The 23,333-nt window shown below is 40.6% G+C and overlaps 1 protein-coding gene across 14 annotated transcripts in view; it reads right to left on the reverse strand.

Moving 5' to 3' along the window:
- Window positions 1-1,262: 1,262 nt before the first annotated feature.
- Bbx (BBX high mobility group box domain containing) overlaps window positions 1,263-23,333 on the reverse strand; it is a 243,810-nt gene continuing 221,739 nt past the window's right edge. For 10 of the 14 annotated variants that reach the window (XM_029470809.1, XM_029470810.1, XM_029470819.1 and 7 more), the window contains 5 exons: window positions 21,064-21,153; window positions 19,703-19,762; window positions 13,009-13,206; window positions 11,047-11,230; window positions 7,890-8,369 (listed from right to left, as the gene is read on the reverse strand). In XM_029470809.1, the coding sequence (XP_029326669.1) occupies window positions 8,282-8,369; window positions 11,047-11,230; window positions 13,009-13,206; window positions 19,703-19,762; window positions 21,064-21,153 (620 nt within the window). In that variant the 3' untranslated portion in view covers window positions 7,890-8,281. Of the gene's footprint in view, window positions 8,370-11,046; window positions 11,231-13,008; window positions 13,207-19,702; window positions 19,763-21,063; window positions 21,154-23,333 lie in introns of all 14 variants that reach the window. The other 4 variants (XM_021185666.1, XM_029470818.1, XM_029470820.1 and 1 more) reach the window with 3 other exon arrangements.

A 23,333-nucleotide genomic window follows, 5' to 3' on the forward strand; every position in this document is an offset into this window, starting at 1 on the left:
AGCAACCTGGTATGTACAAGCTGTGCGCAGCTGAGAACTCTCTGGAGCCAAGGTATGCACCATGAGCTTTGAGAACAGCGGAACAAAGCAGATTTTTATCTAAATACAGCTTTGGTTTTGACTTGTAATACAAGATTTTGGTGGAGCTACCATCAATATGCAAAATACTTGAGATTCTACTTTAAAAGGCTTTGGATATTTAGGGACTTATGTAAAGACCACTGCTCTATTTTTAACACATGATTGAGCCAGGACAGAATATAGAAGACTTTATTCTATGAAGCAGTGGCTAAAAATTTCCAGTATGTCAAGAATTATATACATTTGGGAAAATTGTATCAATACTGCCTTTTCTATTAAGTGCATTCCAGTAAAAGCTTCAAATTCTGTGGTCAATCATTACCTAATTTTGTATCTATTATGTGTCTACTGCTTTTATATGTCAGTGCTTTTCTGCTTACTTCTGGAAGAACTCATGCTTGTTTAATTGGCCATTCATAAACTCCACTGATACCATCAGAAAAATACTCATTTGAGAATATTTCTTGGGCACATTTCATGCTGTCTTTAAAATTAATTTTTTTCTTTATGTAGAGCATCCAAGCCCTACTTACATGAATTTCCTTTTCCTTCATCCATCACCTTTTAGAGACTTTTAATCCTCATGTTTTTTTCATCTTTCTCTCATGTACAACCCCACAATAATACCTGTTGCAAAATCCCTAAGGTAAAGGTAGGTGAGTCACAAATTTACAACTTTTTTTTTTTAGACTGGGATTTCATTCTGTGCTTTTATAGCACGCTGACCAGGATTTCAGTCTTTAAAACTCTCAAAATCTGTCTTCCAGAGCACATCTGAGATATCTCTACACATCTTGGAAGCCAGAAGGCAGAGTGGGAGGAAGACACTAGAGACTGCGCTGGGGGCATGGGGTGGGGAGACTTACACAAGCAGCTAACATGTACACGTTAACAGTTTTAGCCCTGGAGCTTTTCAAGTCACTCAACCTGAAGAAAAGCACACAAGACACGCTCCCCAACTTCCACCCATCATCTGCCTACACACTCAAAGACTTCTTAGAAAGGGCTCTCCTTGGTCAGGTAAAGGAGATGCAGCTAGCTATTATTATTTTTCTCTAATTCCAAGTAAACTCCATTCCAGCGTATCTATATTTTGACCGCCTGGGTTTCTTTTACCTTGGGTATTGTGGAGAAGTAATAAGACAAAATGAATGTGCACTCAATTCAAAGGCTGTGTCTGAAATGTCCAGATGTTTTTAGTGCACACACTTGGTGCTGGAGCCTGGAGTGAAGACAAACAGCACACAGATAAAATAGGGACTGAGAAAATCTCTTGGATACGGGTGATGGGTTCATAGGTTCAAAATGCAAACTGCCTTTGCATGTACCGAAAGTCTGTAATTCCAGCAAAACAAAAGGATTTGAGATAAATATGATAACTTTCATTTCTAGCATCTTAAGTCAGTCCTACTGTTTTTACCACACTTAACTGTTAATCACTTTCGTTTTCCTTGCAACAGTACTGATACATAGAACACTATATAATTACACATATGCACAGAGTGTCACTTTTTTCTAACAGAATTTGTATCTTTAGCAAGGATCCTCTTCTTCCAGCAGCCTAACTCTCCTGATTTTATTCTCAGTAGTGGGAAGGGAGTATAGATTAACTTTTGTAATTCATTAGGTAGATTAATTTTATTAAAAAAACCAACAAAGCTATTCACATACCTAAGTATGAACAGATAGGAATTTAACCCACTTTGAGTTTTTACACCATTCAATCTCCTAGAACAACTTTAGAATATCACTTTGAAGCTAACCTGAAATTCTCAATTTTCATGTGGGGATCACATTGTTTGCAACCATGTGTGACCCCTCTACATCCTGTGAATATACTCAAGAAGCCACCCAACTTGGACCTGGAATAACTAGCACTTCATGTACATTTACAGTAAAGGCACCATGGCAACATTCTCTATCCCCAAGGCAATGGAAGGGAGTAACGCAACCACTCCCAGTAAGTGGTTCCAAACACAAGTGGGTGGTGGTCCAGGACTGGGGACCATATCTGCTACTACTATCCATCTATGTTGATGTCCACACGGTTTCTAGACTATTTTGATTTTGCATTGACCGAGACAGGGCCTCGTTACATGGCCATGGCTAATCTGGAACTGCCTGCCTTTTCCTAAGTGTTGGTCAGCTTGAGATCTTAGCTTTCACTGGTGGGCCATGGCCCACCACAATCTAAGGAAGAGGGTGTTAAGCTCTCTTAAAAGCTCTCATTTCATGTGGCAGCCTGAAGTTAATCTTCTTTCTTCTGTTGGACTCCCTTCTACCTTCCACCCTCCACATTAGGGGAAAGCAATCAATACTCCTCAGACAATGGTCAGTCTCAGGTGAACAGTGGAAGGTTGAAACCATTAACCGATGTTCTGAAACGGTTGAAGAATCCTTTATTATTTTCTCTACTATTTTTAGTGGACAGGATAACACTGAAGGCACATATTCTATAGTCGGTAGTGAGAACATAAAGAAATGTATTTGAATAATATCTTTAAAATATTTCAAATTTTTATTAAATATTTTATTCAGTTTTAAGATCACAGTTAAAGTACTTTAGCATGTTATACACATGACTTACATGTGCAGTTTTTAGAAACATCAAATTAGGTATAAGATTTTGAAGAAATTATATAAATGTGTTTATTGACTTTTACTACACATACATCTAAGAAAGCAATAATTCTCTTGTACCATTAACTGGAAATCATTTATTACATGGCATGTTTACACCAACTCTAAAAAGAACCAAGCCAATTTCCAAAGCAAAATTAAAAAAAAAAATAAAATGAGCGAATCAGTCATGCTGAAACTGTCAACAGACTTAAGACCCGGGGTCAAATGAAGCTATGGTTAATTTATGACATGTATGTAAGCAGTTCAAACCTACTCGAACCAGTTTGTAACCTGGTGTGTGGAACCTCAGGAGGTTTCATCAACCTTTTGACAAATTCCTGAGAGCCAGAGGCTTGTTAGTGCTAATGACATGAAAATGTGGCTGAACACTTGCTAAAAGCTCAAGGTCCCCAGCCTTCCAGACTCTAGGTTCTGCTGCTCCGAGAGCCCAGGCACTAATGTGAGGTGTCAGGAGACAAGAGCAAGCAAACACCTTCTGGAGAGCAACAGAGAAGTCAGTGACATTGCATGGAACATGAGTTTCTCTATGATTTAGGTAAGAGCTTGTGAGGTAAGATTCGTGTTGTGGGTGGGTTTGGAGGCATTCAATCAGACCCTTGTTACTCAGTCACCAGTTCTGGCCCAAGTTATCAGAAAATCTTTGGAAGTAGTAATAATGTTCACAAAAACTAGTTCTGTGTATGAAAATAAATTTGAAGGCATGATCAGTTTGACCGCTGGCTGCCAAGAAAGAAAGTAAAAAAACAAAAACAAAAACAAAAAACCAAACAAACAAAAAAGCCAAAAAAGAACAAAGCAAAACAAAACAGTAACCACAGAACTTTTGACTACAAAGTTCCTCCTGTGAATTTATCAGTAAAAATCACACCACCACATATAAAATTTGGTCAAAAGAGGAACCTTTTCCTCCCTCATAAATGTGTGATTTATATATTTGAAGGAAAGAGTAGCACAGATAGGTGCAGATATACAAAGAAGTCAAACATGTCATTTACTTCTGTTGCTTCTTTGTTCTGAAATGTAAGAAGGTAACAATGTCCCCATGGAAAAGGACAGTCATGTGGCATGGAGTAATACCAACTTAGCTATCACTTTCACAAAGTAGTCCATCAAACCCTGACGCTTCTTCAGATACATGGGTCCGTGAGCTACAGAGCTGCTTCTGTCCTCGTTAGACACACGTTGTTAGTTAATCTAAGTAAGACTTTAACAATCTGCAAACTCAAAACCAAGTCCAGTCTAACTCTTTGGGAATGCCTGTATGAACAGAAACAACATCTAACTAGCAATTAGTACACTTTGCATAAAGTGCAAAACAAGGATGTGTGGGGAGAAGCTAAATCCAATTTCCACCTAGCCATCACTCCAAACACTTTACAGGTCAACTGTGGTAAGCACTTGCTTCTACTGCCCATCACAGCAAGGTGTTGTTCTCTCCAGAGAAGTTGGTTTTGTGAAGTTGAAACACTGCAGTGGAAAATCGTGGCACTGAATGTAGAGGTGAAAGACAGACTTACTGAAGTTAACTTTGAAAGCCGAGGTAGCCCATGAGGATTGGCCTTATCTGAGGGCTCTGTGGAGAGCAGTGCAATCAAGGGTGACTCTCAACAGCGTCATGTAACACCCCAACATTTTTCTTACAAATGGTGACTCTGGGCCTCTTCTGATTTTCTTCCTCTCCCCCAATAAACCAGTGGTGCTTCTCCTCTGTTCAATGGCTGCTGTCCTCCAGCCTTCAGCTGCTGGTCTTCACAACACTTATGACGCATACAGTAGTTTAGCAGGCAGCATGGACCCACTGCTTCACATTAACATCAAATGCCAAGCTTAGAACAGAGTTATGCGGTATTCCCCACCCCACCCCACTCTATAAACAGAACACATTATTCAGTTTTCAGCTAATGTCTGTTCCATAGCAATTTATCATGTGCTTGGGCATTTACATCGGTGCAAACACTTCCATACACTGAGCCAAAGATTGCAGAGTGCAAACACATTTTTTATGACTTAGCAAAGCATCTGACATAGTAAGAAAACAAGAGATTCAACACGTCAGACTCCAACCCTGATGGTTCAGATGCCCCTTCCACTCATAGTGTTGTCATCATTTTCCTCCAGCAATTGTAAGGACCAGAAGGAGCACAACAGTGATCATGTGGGAATTATTTCAGTATGGCTTCCAGGCAACATCTGATAAAATGATTTCTCATACTTGTGGGGAATAGGCTGCCGGGGTGACAAGATCACTCAGGAAGGGGGTTAAATGAATTTAGAGTTTTGATCCACCATCTGAGACTAACCTAATTTGGGGACAAGAACCTGTAGCTTTCCAATGTGGCTGTGAGACATTTTTCCTCTTCCTGATCTCATTTACAGTACCCAAACAAAACTTCAAGGACATCTTACAGTATTTTCTTCTTTCACTCAGCTTCAGAGCTGCAGTTTTAGTTACCATAATATACTCTAGACACTTCAAAATTACATCAGAAATACCAGAATACCTAAAATAAATAAAGGGCTAAAGAAGCCTGGAAGAGTACTAAGTCTGCACCTGAGACAGAACCTTCCACTTCCAGCCCTGCACAGAAGGGCAAGGACTTCTTCCAAAATTTTATATACAGGTTTGAATCCAGAAGGTTAAAAGCTTAAATATTGACAATTTCAACTAAATGCAAAATGGTTTCAGAAAGATATAACTACAATGATTTAGAACTGAACAAAGCAGAAGATTGCATTTTGGTTTGCTTGAGATATACATAAGGTGCAACGACTTGTCTTCATGAGGATGCTGTGAGACGAATATTAGTGTGGATGGTGCTTGCTGGCGGATCACAAGTACACACCAGAGCAACACAGCAACGCCAGTTTCCAGAAGGAGAGACGTGAAATGGAGATGACAACACGGATAGAGTGAAGAAGGACAATGTAACAGACTGAAAGATTTGTGCTAACAAATGTTACCTGAAAATACCAACACCCCTCTCCAGCAGATCCGGGGCATAAGAAGCACAGCTACTGAAATCAAGACCTCACTCGGAGAACTATAAAGCTTTGCAGGATTTCTGCTACTCTCAGTGCCTAACCGCTTAAAAATTAAGCATTTCTACAAAAAGGTTTGTTTTTAAAGAATCTGAAAACAGTCATATCCAGTAAGTCCCTCCCCTTCCCACCCTGACTAAAGTAAAAGCCACTGGGGTTTAGGAAAAGCAGACCAGGTAAGATATTAACCACGTAGAAAAAAGTTATCTCTTGTTTGCTTCTTTAAAAAAAAAAGTTTCAGGAATATACAGCAATCTCTTAAAGGACTCTAGTGAAATGTATCGGAGGACTGAGGGAGGGTGCTCTGGCAAAAATAGATCTATTCTAATGTGTTCTAGAGAATAACAAGTTAGTACCATTGTCAAGATGCATGTTCTGCACCAATGCAATTGTTGGTTTTCTATTTTTGTTATTATGTTTTTGGGGGTTAGCTAATTATCATGTTTAAATCACTGCTAGCAAGTGGTCCAAACTCCAACAGCCACCGACATCAGGACCCAGCAATTTCCAATCATTCAGGTTTTTGTTTTGAAATTTAGAAAATATTATTAAAAGTTATCATAGTAAAAACAGTATGCTAGAATCTGGGGCTCTTCCTGCGAATGGGGCTAAGCTATCCCTACTGCTTCACCTTTCACCACTTCCTGCTTCCACCATCCCCACAATAAACATAAAGTCTGAGGACATAATTCCAACACTTTGCTGCCCTCCCCACCTGCTTTGGAAAAACAACAACAAACAAAACAAACCTCTATCTTTTTCAATGCTGTTAGTATTGTTGTACATATTTTCCAGCACCGGAACTGAAGTAATATCTACAACCGTGAGAAGCCAGACCTAGACAGTGTTAATAGAGTCATTTTATATGGCTATTAGGTCAAATTACAATTAGAAAAAAAAACATTACAATCCAGTCAAGTATAAATAAGAAAGCTAGATAAAACCATGTAAACTGTCACCATTTAGAGATCTAATTCAAAAGCTTCAAACTCCAGCTAGCACTATCAAAATTCCACCAGTTTGAAAACTATTAAAAATTATTGCTGGGATCCAAAAATCAAAATTTGGTAGTTTGTGCTGTGATGCAAGAGTGGGGAAATACTTTGTGCTATGGAACAAATACCCTGTAAAGTCTGTAGCCTCAGATTAATTTTGATGTATCACTTAGCATCTGTTGCTAGGAAACAAGACACTGTGAACATCAGGTGGTTAAGTCAATATGTTGAATGTTGTAAGCCAGTTAAATCCACTTGGCACTGGCATATGGTTGGTTTTATGCTTAAAAGCAACAAAACATAAAAAGGAAACAGAAACTTGTAGGTGGATCTGACTGAGAGGCATGCTTCAGACACACCTCCCCCCTCGTTTACTCAATACTTCCTCAACAATACAAACTCCAAATGGCTCCTAAAACCTGCAGTGCCTATTAGGCCGTGCATAGCAATCACCACCCGTCCGGTCTGTGTGTGATGGATGTAAAAGGTCTGAAGCTCCAAGTCCATATGAAGTGAGCATCTTCAATGTGTTTAGAATAATGAAGTAATACTAAGGTCACTTCTGAATAATATTTTTGTCTTTTTTTTTTGTTTGTTTATATGAACGATCCATTGGTCACTTAGACCCCTGTGTAAAAATAAAAGAATCCTCAAGGCATGAAAACATCAGTAATCTGTAATCTGCAGGATGCTTCCCCTGTCTGGGAAAATATTTGCCACAATTTGCCCCAAGCAAATTCTTCTTGGTCACTCAAGGCGAAGAAAAAAATTCAGATTGTAAGAATTGTAATATTCTCTTTCTCAGTCAGCAGTCTCTCTCTCTCTCTCTCTCTCTCTCTCTCTCTCTCTCTCTCTCTCTCTCTCTCTGCCAGCAAACTACCACTACCACTCTGGTGGCAAATATAAAAGTGCAGAATATATGGACCACAAGGCCGAGCATACACCGCTAACAATGGTACATCTGCCTGCCCGTGCTGCTTGGGAGGCTCTGGTACAGGCTTTTTAATATTTATTCTACAATATAAATGTAGGTATAACCTATTATATAAACCATCTTAGAACTTAAATCTTCATGTACAAAAGGCTAAGAATATCTAATAATAACTAGTGCAGTGCGTCAGGGTTTTCTTGTTTGTTTTGAAAGAATAACTAGATAATATATGAAACTAGTTTCACACTCTCTGGTTGGTAAAAGAGGTGCTGGATGAGCTACAGCAAAGGCAGCCTTTTACCAAGTCACCACTGGTCACCATCAAAAGCCTTCCCTCCATGCAAAGCAAAGGTCTAGGCCACTTTGCTTTCACTCAGTATCACACAGTAACACTGCCCTCAGAAACTGTGGCTTCTGAAACAACAAATGGACCCAGAATGTTAAGTTCTGCTTCAAGTGGTTCTGGGCTGTGTGGGGCAACAAGCACTTGTCTGCAGTCTGTGCTTCCCGCTGCATGGACTTGCTAGCATCCCTGGTAAAGACAAGGCTAGGGTAGAAGGTAAAGCACAATGTTTTACAATTAAAGGGCGCATCACTGGTCAGCACAAGAAATAAGTACAGGAGCCTGCGGCATTTCTTTTGGCTGTCCATCATGGGTGAGCGGAGTTGATCTCTGACCTCTGTAAAACAAGAGGGAAAATGTCACTTACTGGGGGCATACAATCAGATAGGCAAGGACCAAGGAGTGATAGAAACTTTCCACTGTCCCACTCAATAGTAATTAATTGCTATTTAGTCGTTTAATTAAAGCTGGATTTGTCCTTAGAATTTTACTTTTGCCTTCCTCTTCTTTCTTTTCTGAAAAGTCATGTGTTTCCCCCCACCCTTCCAACAACTTAACAATGTATTTTTTGTTACCATAACAAGCCTGCCATGCCCGGACAAGCACACTGAGGCTGCCCCTGCCCTGGCCTACAGTGCACAACACAGCACTGAAAACAGCTGAAAAGACAGCAGTGTTTCCACGGGTTTCACTCCCAATAAAGTTCTTCAGGACACACAGGACAAGATTTTAAAATGCAGCAAAACCTGCTTTATAATTATACCCACATTTCTCTTAGTGTGCAAAAAAGAAAAATAACTCTGTTATATAGAATACTAGAAGTATACGCGATAGTAAAGATTTTAAAAACAGAATACATACTAGGACCAAATTTCTATTTACTTGTTCATTCATGCATGGCTGCTGTTAAGTACTAACTGTCCAATAGGTTTAGCACTTTCTTTGAGAAAAATGGATTTAACACGCTGGTTTATTACCTTTATTATTATGTGTACTTAAAAGAATTTTAGGGAATACTGGAAAAGGAAAAAAGAAAATAGAAAGAACATTTGTTAGGCTAGTGGCATAATGTTAGTAATTGATGCTGTTCTAGTGGAAAGCGACAGAAAAGTCTTACACGTAGTGTTTTCCTATCCCTACACAGTTAGGGAGCCACACACTGGGAGCTAGCTCATCTATTCTCCTGCTAGAACAGGAGCCACCTAAGCCAAAAAATAAAACCAATGCTTTGTTTTCAAAATGTATCAAGGAGATGAAATATCAGCAGATACATTTATAACCCAACGTGCAGCTGGTCTCAGAAAGGTACGCATACCCTTGCATGAGGCAGGAGGAGGGTGTCTGAGAGCAGGGGATTAAACATAGGGGCTAGAAAGAGGAACAGCAATTCACCTGTGAGGATGTACAAAGGCAAGCATGGCCTCGCTGGACAGGGTCAGAATTCCTGAGTGTGCAGCAGGGCAGTGGAGGGCAGGGAGCAGGTTTGCTGAGAGTGGAAAGGCTTGCTTTGGTGTTGCTTTTGCAAAGCTAGCTGACAGGACAATGATGCAGTCACAGGAGGAGGTTGCAGCAGTGAGGGGACTGAGGCCTTTTCTAGGATGCTCTCTGAGTGTGCAAGTGGAGAAGCATCATCCTCACAGGCTTCCAGATCCCAGCAATGTCTGCCAGCACTCACTCCCCAGTGGGAAGTTACCTGTGCTAGTGAAAAAGAATGGGACTTCCTGGAGGCTGCTGGGAGGGGGACACTAGGATTAACAACTAAAGGGAGGAGACAGAGCTGCTATCTGGGCCTTCAGGTTTGCCAGGAAGTAAGAATGGCATGCTGGGATTTTAAAGATTTTGTACTCAACTGAAAGTCTAATAAATAAAGTTACTCTCCAGTGGAGGAATCTACTTTGAATAAAAAAGTAAAAACAAAAACAAAAACAAAAAAACCCCAAAACAACAACAAAAAACTGTGTTCATAAAAAAGTCCTTTCTTTCCCAAAGAATCCTCTGAGTAGCAGAAGCTAGAACTTAATATTCTTTCTATGGGAACCAAAGAGTTCTCATGACTAATCTGGTCAGCTCCTTGTAGCTTTTGACTCTTTGGGCAATATCATCATGTTCAAGTTAAGGTGAGAAAACTGAGTTGCAGATCATAGAGTTGAAGAAAAAATGGGCTCTGTGTACCATAAGTCAGATGTCAAGATGGCCCTTACCTTGAACCCATGGTGTTTTGACGGGATACTGTCATGGCAACTAACAAAATCCTTTGTCACCAAGATGCCACAGTCACTCACACAACACCTCCATGAGAAAAGTGCAACTGTGGTCACTTAAATAAAAAATGTTCCACTCGCTTGGATATTTGAGTACTTGGTCCAGAGAGTGGTGGTGTATGGGGAGGTCATGGAGACAATCTCTGGGGAGGATGGGGAAGACTTTAGTCTTTCCCCACTTCCTGTTTCCTTTGTCTGCTTTGTGCTCAGGGTTGAGATAGCGCTCTCAGCTACCTTCTCCTGCCACTAGGCCTGCTGCTTGTAGCCATGGCTCCCCACAATGATGTACTCTTAGCCTCTGCTACCATAAGCTCAAATAGAACCTTTCTTTTTGAAGTTGCTTTTGTCATGGAGTTTTATCAGAGCAACAGAAAATTAACAAGCACAGCCTCTCCCAACGTATACAAAACAATTGCTAGGAGTGAGAGAGGGTAGTCACCATGCTTAGGACACTGTCTGCCCTTCCCCCACCTCCTTCAGGACCTAACTCCAGAATGCTTACATAATCCTGCTTCTTTACTCACAGGATTTTCATGGGAATAAAGTTTAGCTACAGGATACTCTGATATTCAGATAAAATACGTAGTTGCCATGTTCGCTAATGTTCCCTGCACTGTTAATTCTCACATACATATAAATAACCGTGTCCTTGAATTCAGGAGGAAAGCCAGCTCATTGTGTGACATGCCAGTCAGTTCTGGAACAGTCGGCCGGTCTCCAAACTGCTTCCTGGACTGACGTTTGATCACTCACCTGTGCACATTCTCCATGGCTGCAACCTCAGCCAGTGCAGCGAGGCTGAAGAATGCAGACACAGCAGGCATTTCTGGAGTACTGCTCCGTGGCTCCTCAACCGTACTGTGTGAGCAATTATCACCGCAGTATGTCTCAGGGACTTTGGGGAGACTCCTCTGCAGTTGCTCCTTTGGTTTGTCATCTGAAACAAAAGAGAAATCCATCACAGGAGGCTCCTTCAGAGAAGAATCCTGGGGAAGCACTGTGTGCAACAGTGTGGAGAGCTATTTGTCCTGCCCATGTCTGTCTGCTACCTTCAAGTAGCAAGGATTAGACAGAGTCTCTTTCCCAATGGCAACTGTAGACTCTACCCTAAACCTCAATGGGGAGAAGGTATGTTGTATTCACAAAGAGCCGGTTCAGGGTTGGGTAGGTTGTAGCCCAAATGAAACCCAAGAGTTGTGTGATGGTAACACCGTCACAGGAATGTGCGGTTTGGGTCCTGTGTAGTCCTAAGGGGAAGAATGGACTGAACAACAGATAATCAATCCTGCTGGGCTCCCATGGTGTCCCTTTGTTCCAAAGACCTCATGGTCAAAAATCAAAGGATTTTCTAGCACCTACGGAAAAACAAAGGGAGAATATTTTCTTGAATATGCAGACATTGTAGGAGAGACAGGATTTTAAATAATATTTCAACTTAGAAAACCAATCAAAGATATGCTGTTATAATTAAGACACAGAAGTGGCATAGGGCTTTCCTATGTAAAAGGGGGTTATTTTCTAACATTTCTCTTTTTTTTCCTACAAATGAGAATGAATGAGGAAATAAATGAACAAGGACATAACAATCTATAAAATGAAAGTTACACACGAAAAATAGAAAGACTACTTGGGAAAGGGGGACCAGTCAGGGGAGAAAACAGAGTAATATGATGAAATCACATTACATACATGAGTAAGAATGCCATTATGGCAACTACTTTTTTAATATATAAGTAAATACAAGTGAAATAAGAATAAAAAAAGTAAAATGAAGGCCACAGAACAGAATATACATTAGAAAGTGAGGAGAGGACCAGCCAGACCCCTGGGAGACGTTGGTCTTCACACTGACCTCCCACTCACAAAACCTTCAAAGTCTCCCCTCTGACATGACAGTAGAACGAGGAGTCTCAATCTGCCTTGTGATTCTAACAATCATTTAGAACCACAAGACACAAGAAAGGGGCAAAATTAATAAATGGCCCTCTACTCCTAACTCAGCAAGCAGTTCATCTCTCTCAGGACTGGTATTAACCCAGATCAGATCAGATGGAATGCTGCACCCACCAGGGGACGACAGCACAGATCACTGTGCCTAGCTGACACCCCAAGCTCTTCAGGGCATGTGAGTCATTATTCTACCCTTTAACCTTGAGCCTTTCAGAAAATTTTAAAGAAACCACCATAAACAAGGAATAGATCACAGCTAAGAAAGGAAGTGGGTAATTTTACTGTCTGTTTAGATCAGAAAAACAAGAGATGCAGACATATTCTCAGGCTCCCCTAGTGGCTTGAATCAGCACTATAGAAAACGCTGAATATATTTTTAGGTCCCTAATTCATTGCTTTGAATATCTAATAATCTGGCTTGTAATGACATGAATAGAACACCATGAGTTCACCCAGATCCATCTAGTAGCTTTGAAAGTCTAGGCTCTTCTGGAATTTACTTAAGACTGTTTGGGGGCATTCTGATGAAAAGCAGCTAATACCCCTAAAGATTACCTCTCCTTCCTAGGGATTCAGACACACACTTGGAGAAACAGCTGTGGCTTTAGAGCATGAAATAGGGCATGTGTGAAGGTGAAAGTTTCAAAAACACACCAGGTTTTTATTGAGAAGTGACACTTGGCTTATAGTCATTTGGAGGCCAGGGCAGCCATGGTGGACATTTGCTGGCTCTCACAACCTTGACTTAAACATCTTGCTTCTTACCCAAAGTACCTCCTGCTGGTGATACTCGGCCATCTGCAGTCCTGACAAGGTGTGTGATCTTGGTTTTCCTTGCTTTTCTCTTTTGGCTGCCCACCAAAGGTTCTTGCATTGTTGTTGGTTCTGGAGTGTTGGGAATGGATAGGGCATTTTTAACCTTATAAGCAGGCTCTGTGGTGCTTTTATCTTCGGAAAATATGGCTGAAATAGGATAAACACACAGTTATACACAAAGCCATAAGGCATCAGCACCATTCTGGAAAAGACATGTTTCTGTATGCCTGACCCATCTGAATGGGAAATTTACACTCATTTCCAAAACATTGATAGAAAAGAAAAAAAGAAAGAAATGAAAAATTCCCACAATTTGTTTGCTACTTATTTATATTTTCCTTAAATTTGTAGAGGTTGCAAACACATCCTCTCATGTCTCTTTTACACTGTGAAGGACTAGATCACGTATGAACAGCAGGCATTTCATGAGTGACCTGCATCCTACCAGTGACCTCCACCCTCAGCTCTCTCATTCCCTCTTCATTATCTTTGGATTTGGTACAGTGTTTGATCTGGTAGGTGCAGGTATTAATGTATGCAAACCTCCTGCCTGTATCCTAAGAGATCACAAGTTCTGGGTGTGGCCAGGGCATCTTTCTGAGACCTTCTGGGCCAGTACAGTTGGGTAGGATGATAACAGTACTTTCTTGTTTGAAGACACAGAGATTAAAAATGTACTTCTTATATTCACATTAACAGCTGGGACATTTACCTTGAAGCACCAGGCTGGACAAAGTAGAAAAACTGTGAGGCTTAAACTTTTCTCATGCATACAGACTTATCAGATAAGGATAAGATAAACATTGGTAAGGTCAGCATGCAAATGAAACTCTGAATTCTTGGACAGAGTGAACACATTTAATGAGATAATTGAATGAAGCACAGTTCATGGAGAGACTGGGTTTTGGCACCATAATTACAAAACCAATAAATCATTTAATAACACAGGACTGAATTTTCAGTGACTCCCATCAAGGGTATGGAAGGTATAGGCCAATAAAAGTCTTCTTCCTTGGTTTTGAGTACATGGGAACACGTGTCCCACACACTAACTTCCTTATGTATTCCTCCTTCCACTACCTTATTTTAAAATTAAAAAAAAGAAACATGTAATTACAGTATACTAATCATTAAAAAGTAAATATCCTATGGGACTAGAGAGGTGGCTCAGCACTAAGCCCAGTGCTGCTCTTCCTGAGGACCTGGGTTTGATTCCCAGCACCCAAGGGGCAAATAACAACCCTCAGGAACGCCAATCCCAGGGAATGCAATGCTGTCCTTGGGCCTCGGAGAACACTAGCACACATGTGATATGCAGACATACTTGAACATAAAATACTCACACAAGGAGGCAAAACATCCATACATCTAAAATAAATAGATTTATAAAAGTAAAAGCAACCACGTTTCATGATTGGGGCTTTTTTCTTTCTTTTTTGTTTTTAAATGCCAGTGGCTGAGCTAAGGTTTTGGACAGGAAAATGTTAGTAGTCATTCAATCTCCTAATGGTAGGCACAGAAATCATTTTTGACAAAGAAAAGGGAAGGCTAGGTCAGGAAATCACTTGGGAGGCAGAGGCCAGAGGATTTTTAAAGTTGAGGTCAGCCTGCTCTACAGAGTGAGTTTTAGAACAGCCAGTGAAACTTTGTCTTGAAAAACCAACCAATCAACCAACCAACGAACTAAACAAACAAAAACAAAAAATATATGTACAGTATAAAAAAAAAGAGCAAGAGAAAAATCTAATAAGAATAGCTCTAAGTGTGTGAAACTCACTGCTGGTATAAATACTCCTGTAAGTCTAATTGAAAATTTTAATCTAGCTCTATAGTGATTTTAGATATAGCCTTGACAAAAGAGGACTACAAATTATTGAATTTTTTTTTTGCCCTGGAATTCATAGATATCTGAAATGAAGAGGTTGATTCACACTCCAAACACATAAGAAAATTACTACAATTCCACCAAAATAGAGTATGGACTTCTCTTTGGCTTTGTATCGGTATCTCAGTACTGCGACACAAATGGCTGTGTGGGGACAGGCTTAAGGCAGCAATTACTGATTTCACAGCACTGCCTCAAAACACCTGGTAAGCATGTCTGTAAACACTATCTCAAGTATGGACTGCACAATCAGAGAAAAGGCCTTCTTATAATTTAGACCTAGTCCCAGGTTCAAGAGCAGAATAGCTTTCATCATAGGTACTCAGGCTTAGGTTCTTTGTTTCTTAGCTTAGCATGGGCCAATGGAAATATATATGTAAGCTCTTTAAATATAAAAGCTCTAATAAAAATTGCAACAATTTAGTTAGGAATAATTCAAATAAGTTTAATGACTCGATAGCCTTAAAACTCAAAGCTTCAGATGAGGTGAAAGAAGCCAAACCCGTATTTGCAATGAACATCAAATAATGTCTGTTGCGCTTTCATAAGCCTCAGCTTTGCTTATCCCTCCTGTCACTCTGGAGGGATTTCTGCTCAACTCTCCCGTGCCACTGCTACTTCACAGGTGGGGATCCCCAAAACATACTCATTTCCCTTTGCTAAAAAAAAATCTAAAACTTGTGGTAAGAAGTGCAAAGCACAGGGTCCAAAAGTGAAAAGAAAATTGTGTTAGGAAAAGAAAAGGCCAAATGGTTTGTGAGACATCATCTGACTTCCTGAGATAACAAGATTTCAGAGAATCCAGCCCAGACACAAGGGCTCTCCTCTTGAACTGCAGTTTACTAACTGTGGGAGCCTGTGTCTCTCCGACAGATGTGAACTGGGCTGGGTTAACTCTAAAGAAGACACTCAGACCTAAAAGGGTAGTTTCACCACAGCCTACACTAATGGTTTTGTAGAAAATAATGGTGTAGAGAAAAAGAAGCATCTTTGTCAGTCCAGGGTCCCAAGTCGGAGAGACACTTGTGGATTATCATTGTTTTAACTTATTGATTTTCACTGGTGGGCCCTGAGGTAACGGCATTCTACTAAGTATTGCTCTTTTGAAAGTCTCTTCAGATGACCCTGATAAAGACACATTAGAGACCAAAGGCATGGCTGCTAAAGGCCAGGTACAGGAGGAGAATTCAGGTCCACATGCAGACAGGAGCAAAAGTCAAGTTCTAGATGTCAGCTTATTAGGAGAAAGCAAAGAAGTAACAAGTTACAGACTAGATGCAAGGCAATGTATAATACAGTCCCATGGGAACTCTGTGTCAGCGCCCCAGAACAAACTTACACAGCTAAACCTATTATTGTTATGATCATTTCACCTAAACCTAGTATCAGATCTAGAAGAAATCATAGACCCTGCAGATCATTCAAATCTGACAAAGGTATGGAATAAGAGCTAAGACCGTGTTAGAGAGGTACAGAGTGGAGAGTTAAAAGCCTCGCTTGCCCCACACTTTGCCTTGATATTAAATCCAGAAAACACAGCTATGCGCAGAGGCCTATGTACAGGGTCACCCCTCAGGGACAATCTACTAAGATGGAAGAACTGAGGACAGTCAGGGTGAGTCAAATACATAGTCCTCTGTGACAAAACAGTACTCAGCCACACCAACCAAAGCAAAGTAAGTGAGAGGCAGAGCATGTGGGGCACAAAATCAAATAGCTCGGGAGGGAATCAAGCCTTTCTTCCCCCACTCAAACAAGCGGATATGTGAGAAAAGAAAGACTTTGCCATCCAAAAGCACATTAGTCACTTCTCTTTAGACTTTTAATTGAACACACAAAATTCCTCAGGCACACAGGAACAAGTCCACAGGGCTGGTTTTCACACTCGACAATAACCATAGCACACGTGAAGTGCATCATCTGAGGGTGATAACGCCAGCTCACTCCTGGAGCCACATTAAGACGGTGGCAGAAAGAGACTGCTTTGTTTTCCAAAGTGCTCCCCAAATGTGGAAGAGTATTCTTTGGGAAAACAGCACTGTACTTGGACTGCACCCCACGAGGCTACTAGAATCAGGAATTTACATTCCAACTGGGAAATTCAGTTGCATTGAAATCATTATGGCTGTATTTGAAATCTCATTGCCTTTGGTTGGTCTCCCATGAACTAAAACAAGTCAGATGCCGAATGAAAAGAGAAAGGAATGAAGGAGCCAGATCTATGATTCTGAGAGATCTTGCTGGAGTTATAGAGCAACAGTTCCAAACATGGGAAACAGATCCAGTTAGGGGTGTATGGATCACATCTAAAGATCTCCCTGTACAAACAGGCTGCCTGCCATGAATTCCTGGAACTATATTACAAACTGCAAGGAAACTACTCTGATGGAGATTTTGCAACATATCCCTGGCTAGCTTGGCACTTATTACATAGTCCAGGCTTCCCTAAAGTTCCAGGAAACCCCTCCCACCTTAGTCTCCAGGATGCTGGGATTACAGCAAACCCAATGAGGGCTGAAAGTCGACAGATCTGCTTGGAAAAATGAAACAGTAATGGCCAAAGTGCTTAAGTAGAAAGAATTCTGTTTTTTTCTGTCTTTATCGTTTAATTGACCTACATTTTTTTTTTAAATCAGGTGTTTGGGGCTAATAACTGTCCTTAATTCAATGGGGTTACAATCAAAATGTTAAAAACTCACAGAAAGAAAAGCCCTCTAAGTGTCATTAGGTACTAACTATCATCATGCCACCATTGTGGAGTTAAAAACCTTTAGTCACCACATTCCATGGAAAGACAAACTGACTACGGTAGGTCTTCTCAGTTGACAAGAAAGATCTTGCCGATTCTAGGCAGTGGACACGTTCCCCTTCTTTCTGACACATTCTAAAAGTACCTTGTACTGTGGTTTCATCCTGTCTTTCTATATTTACGCCCCGCAAAGCAAAGTTTCACAAAGGTTAACAGACAGTGATGTGGCCATAGGTATAAGAAAGGATGAGACAGGGCCCGGGTAGCTCAGTATTACCACCTGAATAACTAAGTACTGGGAATGGCATCAGAGTCAATAACTAGCGAGTCACTGGAAACGACGAGTTCCCAGTCAACGACGAGTTTCTGATGCTCAAATTGAGTTCCATCTTTCTGGCTATGTATGAATTTGTGCTCTCTTGTAAGTAAAGGATTCACACTTTTCAGAGCTGGGTCTTCAAAGTTTTGCTCAATATACGTCAGTAATATATAAGTAATGACGTATCATCAATAACCCCACTTCTACTAACATCTGGGGACTGCATGGCAGATTCAAAACTGGTTGCCTTGCCTACCTCCACCCAAGGCAGGACAGCAGAGCTGCTGGCATCCAGCATCCCAGACCCCATTAGACACCAGAGAAAAAGCTTTGTGTGTTAGGAGAGACATGGAACTTAACATTTATGTATTACCATGTAGGTCATCCGCAAGCTCTGTACATGAATTTTGTACACATACTGAGGAAATTATAGTGAGGTCTAGCTATGTGTCCTACAGTGCTCATTAGTGGCAGGTTTGAGAACACAGATCTTTCAAACTCATGTCAAATGAGTTTTCCACATCACTCTATACATGCACTCTGCATTTCTGCAGGGTCAAATGTATTAAAAAAAAAAACATTTCAAGTGAGTGTGTGGGGGGTGGTAGATTCAGTCATCAAGAGAGCACAATCTAGTATTAAGCATATTGCTGGCTAGCCCAGAAAACACCACATAGCCTCAGGCCATAGATTACTTAATTTGTAGTAATCCTACTTCTGCCTTCTGAATGTTTGAATTACAGAGCTGCACTACTACACTTGACCCAATTTATTCATTTGTAGTGGGTGGCTCACTAGGTATAGCTTCCATTTTGTTGATACAAAGAGAATACAACTTGCATACAGAATTATAAACTGGAATATTTCAAAGGTACCATTGGCTTTTCAAATGAATTAACTGTTTAAACAAAGTCTCATGTAGCCCAACTGGGCCTCAAGCTCACTGAGCAGTTGAGGGTAACATTTGATTGCTTCCTAATCTCCACCTTTCAAGTGCAGAGATTCACAACCACACCCAGATCTCATGAAGTACATGCTTAAGCACTAAAGTAGTAAGTCTTTTAAAAGATCTATAATGAAAATATTTTGTTTGTCTGTGGGAGAGGGGTTAGAGGAAGAGAAGGCATCTTAACTCCCCCAAATGAACACCAAGCTAACATTTCAGTATATGACAATCATTACAATTATAGTATATATAAGTAGGGTATGGGGAACTTAAAACTGACATCTGTACTAGGACTTATGACTAGTTTGGCTATACATATGCCTCGGGTGAATTGTTTCAACATACTTAGAGGTACTGGAAAATGGGTGGACATTACTCAGGTCAAAACTCACTTCTACTAGCTTGCCATGCCCAGTTAGCCAGGGAGGGCCGGAGGGCCCTTGCTCCTCAGCCCTGACTCCTATGCTCCCGCATCACTGACACATGGTTAAAAAACCACTCGAGTCTAGAGTCAGTGTGATCCCAAGGCTGCAAATCTTTTATCAAACTAAACACTATATGCCACACTGTCTGATGATTAGCAGCAAAGCACACTTTTGATTTAAAATAAAAAACAATCTCAGTGTGAGCATATATATCTAATATTGGTTGACTCTACGATACATTTTGAATTTATATAGACTACAAAATTATTCCATTTTTGGCTTAAACCACATATAATTAGATAATATAGGTTGCTTTTACCTTCTGTAGGGTGAATGGCATCCAAGAAAAATTGCTTGTGTGACCATTTATCCCCACTTCCTAAAAACAAAGGACAGAAAAGGAAAGGACAGTGAAACTCTAATCCCAGCTCAGATACACACAGCACCAAAGTGTGTGCAAAATGACTTGAACATCAAACACCACACACATCAAGCAGAATTCAATTTCAATTATTTTATTCTCGAAACTATTTTCCAGGTAAACAAATTGGACTATTTAAATATGGATAAAAGTAAGTGAATTCTGTCCTTTGTGAGATATGTTGGACGATATCTTGAGTCTAATCAAGACAATTTGAAGGTTAGTAAAAGGAAATACAAGCTGACATTTTACCTACATGCTAATGTCTCCTCCCTGGGGGTGGAAGAAAGCAGTGAAAGCACTGTGTAATGCCCGAAGCTGATGTGGGTATGAACCTGAAGTTAAGTCCAAGCTGCAGTACAGAACACACAGGGAACACGGACCATCCGCAATGTGTAAAAGCCTAGCGTTGAAGCATGACATGCTGCATCCATGGCCATGCAGAAAGCGTGGAAATAAGCCTCAGATGAGCAGGTTTATGGCAGGCGTGACACTGACATGCAGGACACCGAGGAGTTCCAGCCACCAAGGTCACATGGCTGTACTGCGAGAGAAGTGAGGACTTATCCTTTATGTGCAAGAATCAGAGTCTGGAGCTACGAGAATAGAAATCTTAAGAGGACTCCTGAGGAGGTGCAAGGGTCCATCAAGACCACAATGGCAACGGATGTTCAGAGACGGGTGAGGTGAGAGAGTGCCCAAGTTCTTAGTGCCCTCTGGAAATAACTGTTCTGTGGCTAACGGAGATTGAAGAGTCCCGCCAACAACAAAGCATAGATGGGGAAGAGAGGTTACAATTTAGGAGTAGGAAAAACGGTCTGTGAAATTTCTTAATTAACAAGGTAGAGAAATGTCAAATGGCTGGACTTTCACAAGACTATAAACTCTAGGATTTGGGAAAGTTGCCACTGTATGAAAGGCTGCCAATAGGAGAAAAATAAGAATAGCCAAACAAAATAAATGGATAAGAGGCCTGGAAGACTAAATTATAAATGATACCAAATGTGAATGAGAAACAACAATTTTTGGATTCATATGGAGCTGCGATCAAAGAGGCAAGTAATGGATTTGAGCAGAGATCTAAATAAACGAGATCTGCGTAGCCACAGTGTACAAAGGATGACGCCCCACGTCAGAGCTGATGGCACTGAGCAAGCAAAGGGGAGAGAAGGAAGGAGGTGCACAGAAGCTTTGCTCACGGATGAGTCTGCAATGGAGGCGACCAAGAAACCTTAATGGAGGACGGAAGGCACCAGTACCTTTTTCTGGAACATTAGGCTTCTCCTTTTTGTGCTTATATTTGCTGACAATTTTGTGGAATAAGTTCTTTTTCTGAGACTGGAAAGGACCTACAGACAATATTATAAATATATTTTAAGTTTACAAGGTTGCACAAAACAATAGTGTGAGTTTTGTTTTGTTGTTTTTAAATATCACACCCTCCTCCCTTCTATGGAATTAATAACTGAGTTGCAAGAAATGCTCTCTTGCAGATCCACTCAGCAAGTGCTCAGCCCATTTCGATAGGCTTATTTCCAACTCAGAGAGATTTTCCTGGGAAATGTGTTAGGCAAAAGCCTCCATTAGGGCTGGGACTCCCTGGGAGGAAGCCCGGATTTAGTGGGTAGAAACAGACTATAATCAGCTCACAGCAGAGAGGTGATAGTTTGAAATAGAGAAGGTTTTTTACTTTAGACTCCTAAATGCCTCTAAGAAATGAATAGAATGCATGTCTCACGTCTAAGAAACTGATCATACAAGGACAGCACTTTCAGGGTAACCACTGACCTGAGCGCATTAGATAGCTTTCTGGCCCTTTCTGAGGCTAGGAAGGGATAAGGTAGATGGGTGATTTAAAAACAGGATATTTGCTAAAGAGACAGCTCAGAGCCTTAGTTTTTAAGATTAAACAAAACTGTTTTTTTTTCCAGTTAAGGATCAGAAGTAACAGTATCCTTCCGAAAGCAGGTTGTTTACTATCCATTGCAGATCTTCATGTCGGAATAATTTTACATGGCTTCTGTTTCCTCATCTCTAAGTGGGGATCACCACAGTGCCTAACTCACAGGATTGGTTTGAGGATCAAAAAGCACTAAGTGTCACAGGCTCCCCTGCTGCATCTCCCACTTATTAGTGCTGCAGCAAGCTCTGCCTTCTGGCTGGTGGCAAACTACCAATATCCTTAGCACTTCCAGTGTTACACGAGAACACCCTCACTCCTGAGCATCAGTGTGCAAACATTATTCCACTCAAATAAAAACAAAAGAGGTGTTGGCATTTGCTCAAACTTCTCTTATCAGTTACTGTACCCTCCCTCATATCCTCTGAAGGGCTGCCTACGACCTTTTTCTGTTGTGTGTGAAACCCACTCCAACTACATATCTTCCTTAACACTCAAGAAAACTTGGTTTCTCAGGTCACCTACAACCCAAAGCTACGAAAGCCAAATGATGACTCTTATTGTACTTAATGTGCTGTCCAGCAGCTTCCACAATGACTGCCCACTTGGGTTACACCCACTACCTTGAACACTTCCTTCACCAGGTCCTAGGATCAAGCAGTTTTCTTGATCAAAGAGGACCCTTTGTTTCCTCTGCTTCTCTTGCTAGGCATCCCAAGCTGGGGACAATGTAGATTTGCTCATTCCCTGTACTCTTCGCTTGCTTGGTGATCATTTGTAGTCTCAGCTTTAAATACCAGCCACTGCCTGGTGACTCACAAATGTGTGCTGAAAATGCTGACAGCCTCACACTATCAAACACGGACCTATGAGACTCAGAGAACATTTCATGTCTGCAACCAAATACTCTTGTTCACTGCTCCCTAGCTGAGCATGTAGTCTCAATCCTACTTTACAGATTTTTGTGTCATTTATTACCAATGTTTAAAAATGCTTTGACTATATCCAGGCTAACTTGCTTCCTCTTCCAGACAATCCCATTCAAAGCTGCCGTCCAACCCCAAGCCAACACTTGTGATCTTGTTTTCCTAACAACCCTTTATATAAGATGATTAAAATGCAAGAACACAAAAACAGCTCCACTGAAATATGACTTACATGCCAAATTAATCACTCAATTAAAATATAGCTAATATTTTCCTCTCTAGAGATATATGCACCATCAACCAACAACGTAACATTTTATCACATAAAAAAATAAATGCCATGGGGAGCTAGAGAGATGGCTCATCGGTTAAGAGAAAGGTCCTGAGTTCAAATCCCAGCAATCACATGGTGGCTTTCAACCCTCTTCAATGGGATTCCATGCTCTCTTCTGGTGTGTCTGAAGACAGTAACACTGTATTCACATACATTAAAAATAAAATATATATATACATAAAAAAACAAATGTCAAACCTATTAGCAACTATTCTTTTTGTCCACCTCTAAACCACCACTGAACTATTTTTTTTTTTTTTTTTTTTTTTTTTTAAATATTTTTATTACATAATTTCCTCAATTACATTTCCAATACTATCCCAAAAGTCCCCCATAGCGCCCCCCACTTCCCTACCCACCCATTCCCAT

Source organism: Mus caroli, chromosome 16 (genome assembly GCF_900094665.2).
Source record: "Mus caroli chromosome 16, CAROLI_EIJ_v1.1, whole genome shotgun sequence".
In the NCBI taxonomy this organism is placed as follows: domain Eukaryota; kingdom Metazoa; phylum Chordata; class Mammalia; order Rodentia; family Muridae; genus Mus; species Mus caroli.